The sequence below is a fragment of the Pteropus alecto genome, unplaced genomic scaffold (assembly GCF_000325575.1).
Source record: "Pteropus alecto unplaced genomic scaffold, ASM32557v1 scaffold8, whole genome shotgun sequence".
Lineage (NCBI taxonomy): Eukaryota > Metazoa > Chordata > Mammalia > Chiroptera > Pteropodidae > Pteropus > Pteropus alecto.
The window spans coordinates 3,719,994-3,723,371 of NW_006494609.1; the positions used below are offsets into that span (position 1 = coordinate 3,719,994).

At 36.2% G+C, this 3,378-nt stretch overlaps 1 protein-coding gene across 13 annotated transcripts in view; it reads left to right on the forward strand.

The window, feature by feature from the left end:
* TTLL5 (tubulin tyrosine ligase like 5) overlaps window positions 1-3,378 on the forward strand; it is a 225,489-nt gene that overhangs the window by 117,986 nt on the left and 104,125 nt on the right. For all 13 annotated transcript variants that reach the window (XM_025042041.1, XM_015599721.2, XM_025042044.1 and 10 more), the window contains one exon: window positions 2,621-2,775. In XM_025042041.1, coding sequence (XP_024897809.1) covers window positions 2,621-2,775 — 155 coding nt within the window. The remainder of the gene's footprint in view (window positions 1-2,620; window positions 2,776-3,378) is intronic.

Consider the following 3,378-nt stretch of genomic DNA (forward strand, 5'->3'; position numbering starts at 1 on the left):
GGACATCTAGTACAGGCACATAGTGAGCATTGAGTAACTGTTAGCTATTATGATGAAAATGTGATGTTTATTTTAGGGGCAGCCTTGCCAAAAGAGAAGATTTCTCTTCTCCTTCTTAGTCACTAATCTCCAAACTATACAATTTATACTAAACATGCTAAGCATGTACATTTTGCTTATTTTATTGCTGTTTCACTATAAATTATTAATAAGCTTTTTTAATTCAGTTTTTGGCACAACTGGTTGAGGTAGTAGTTGGAGAAGCTGTTAGCTATCATGCAGACCTTTCTTAAAATATTTTGTAGTATTTTAACAAGCTGCAAGCTCATGTCTGATTTGAAAGGCCTGATGTTTAAGGCCAGGAATCAGGATGGGAAGAGAAGGGCTCATTGTGGGGCAGGAGTGAGTTCAGTCCTATGGAGTCTGTGTGCTTGTCTGAGAACCTGACCTAGGTTGCTTCTGGGGTGCAGGAAGAAGGCAAAGCTCTTCAAAGGCACCAGGGGCCAGAGAATACTGCCATGATCTGCCCCATATCTTCCCCATCCTTTAGGCAGTGCGTGTCTTCTCCCCCTGGTAGCAGCAGAAGAGGGTCGAATGACAAGTCAAGTTTGGCTCCTGAGACTTCTGAAGGTGGTTCCACATTGGAGGGTACAGCCTGAATGTCCCAGACCTCAACCTCTGCAGACACCAGAAATCATTCTCGACCTATAGAAAATGGCATTCTTCCCAATAAAAATATTTGGGTCGTTTAATGTGAGGACATGGTCCTGGGATATTTTTACTTATTGAATTCTATAACTAGGAATGAAGCACACTTATACTTGCTAAAAATGACTTTTTTGTTTCAGAATTTTCAGATTTTTTTAAAATCCAGAATTCTTCTGTTTGTAAATGTCAAAATTAGTAGATTCTTAGGACATTTTATAGAATACTTTTCTTGAAATTTACATCTTACATCACTATTCTCTAGTGTCTTATGCTCAATACCTTCTAGTCAGCTTCATGTCCTCCCTCTTTTCAGCATCCCCTGTGCATCTGATTTTGAAATGCTTCTCAAACTATCTTTTCTTTTCTTTTTTTTTTTTTGATTCCACTCTTACTACCCAGGTTTTAAGCTTATCACCTCTCTTCTATATTTTTCATAACTGAAAATTTTTCTTTTGGATTATAAAGGTATTAACATGCCTAGTATAGGAAATTTGGAAAATAAGGTTAAGTGTAAGGGAGAAGATAAGTCACCATTCAAATAGATGCCATTTATGTTTTGGATTTTTATTTCTAGTCTTTTATAAGTGTGTATCTGTGTGTATATGTTTAAGGAAATTTGGATCTGCTTTATACATAGTTTCATATTGTGATTTTTGTAACTTGAGATATGCATGTTTCTGTATCATTAAGTATTTTTCAAAAAATTCTGATGGGTACATATTTCCTTTATGTGAAAGAGAAAAATTTGTTGAACAATACTGTTAGCCATTTAGATCTCCTTTTTCAGTATTAAAATCAATGCTTGTTTTCAAACACTTTTTATAGTATAGTGTAATGAGTAAGAGCACGGGCATTGGAGAACCAAAGATCATGGTTCAGATCCTAGTTCTGCCATTTATTCCGAGGCCTCAGTGCATTTCTGGGCTTCAGTTTCCTTCTTTGTAAAATGGAAATTATAATAGTACTTACCTTCAGAATTATGACAATTTAAATGAGATGCATATAATGTACTCATTCATTTACGCAGAGCTTGACACATTGTAAGTTCTTTTAAATAGTACCCGCTATTATAATAGTCACCATCATTAATCATATGAATTGTTTTTCAGCATAGTTCCTACAAGTTAGATTGTAGCATCAAAGTGTACAAATATTTTAATAATACCTTAAATAATATATCACCACATTTATTTCTAGAAAGACTCTACCAATTTATAGTCACATAAGTAATATAAATACCTATCACCCCTTACCATTATTAGGTGCTATGTTTTTTATTATGGTATACCAATGTAACATGCAAAAGTGATATGTTGTAATTTGCATTTTTTTGATTGCTAATGGAATTGGCTAATTTTAAATGTTTAATTGGCTAATAATATTCTTTCTTTATAAATTGTTTATTGAAGTCAGTGCCCTTTTTTCTAACGACTGTGCAGCATCTTTTTTCTTTTAAATCAGTTGAGTTCTTTGTATATTATAATAACCATCATTATTTATAACTAAAATATATTTAGCATTTAGAACTTTCAGATGAGGAAACAAGAGCCAGAAAGGCTCAGTAGTTTTCCTAATTTCTTAGAACCTTGCCTGACACAGAGTAAATACGTAGTAAATTCTTGCTATTTTTGTTATTCATCTTTGTATTTTACAACACCTAGGACAGTATAATGCTTTGCACATAGTAGGAGCAAAATAAATATTTGTTAACTTATATTGACACTATCCACCCTCACTTCTGTTCTTTGATGTGCACAGAAGCCAGCCTTTAATGGGTGCCTTTGTCACAGCCACTGTTTCAGCTCAGATGAGTCAGCATCTCTTGGACTTAACTTGATTTTTCCCATATGTTTTTAATGATACTTTTCTAAAACTCTGTAAAATCAGGTTATTTCCCTCACTTCATTTCTAGGTAACAAACCTGAATTTGGCAAGTGGCGTCATAAATAGAAGCAGTGCTTCAACTCCCCCCACCCTTCGGCCTGTCTTCAGTCCTAGCGGCCCGACATGGTCCATACAGTCAGACCCCCAAGCTCCCGAGAGCCACTCCACCCCTCCTGGAAGCAGGTATGTGAAAGGCTATGGAGCTAGCGTTTGGGTCACACAGGGATGGCCGGCCCGGGTCCTAAGCAAGCCATTCCCACCTTGAGCTCCCTGCACAGACACTGATAAGACAGGCGCCTTCCCCTACCTGTTCTAATCCTGTGGTACTTGAATATAGGACCCTATTTTACTTATAAGGTGGTTTGCGGCCAAATCAAATGAAAAGGAAATATCTGATACAGTTCAATAACTTCACTTCTGGGAGAAAGAACGAGAATTTATACTGTGTTTAATCCCTGCCTATAGCTACGTATTGACTTTGGGCATTTTCTGTCTCAATTCTTTTTGTATACCTTCTACTACAGTGTGTTTCAGTAACTTTGGACTCTTTTCTTTTGAAGGATGTATTTGTTTTTTACGTTTTCATCTAGGTTATCTAATTAAACTCGGGCAGCCTCCCTGGACAATGTTCATGTGGAAAATGGGAAGGAAATTTCCTTTATGTAGTCAGGAGAAGTGGCAGAGGATAAAATCCAAAGAGATTCAGGCCATAAGTAAGCAACTCCTGAATTAAAGAAACCACTGTATTGAATTCTAGTCTCGATTCATATTTTAAGTCTCCCTGTA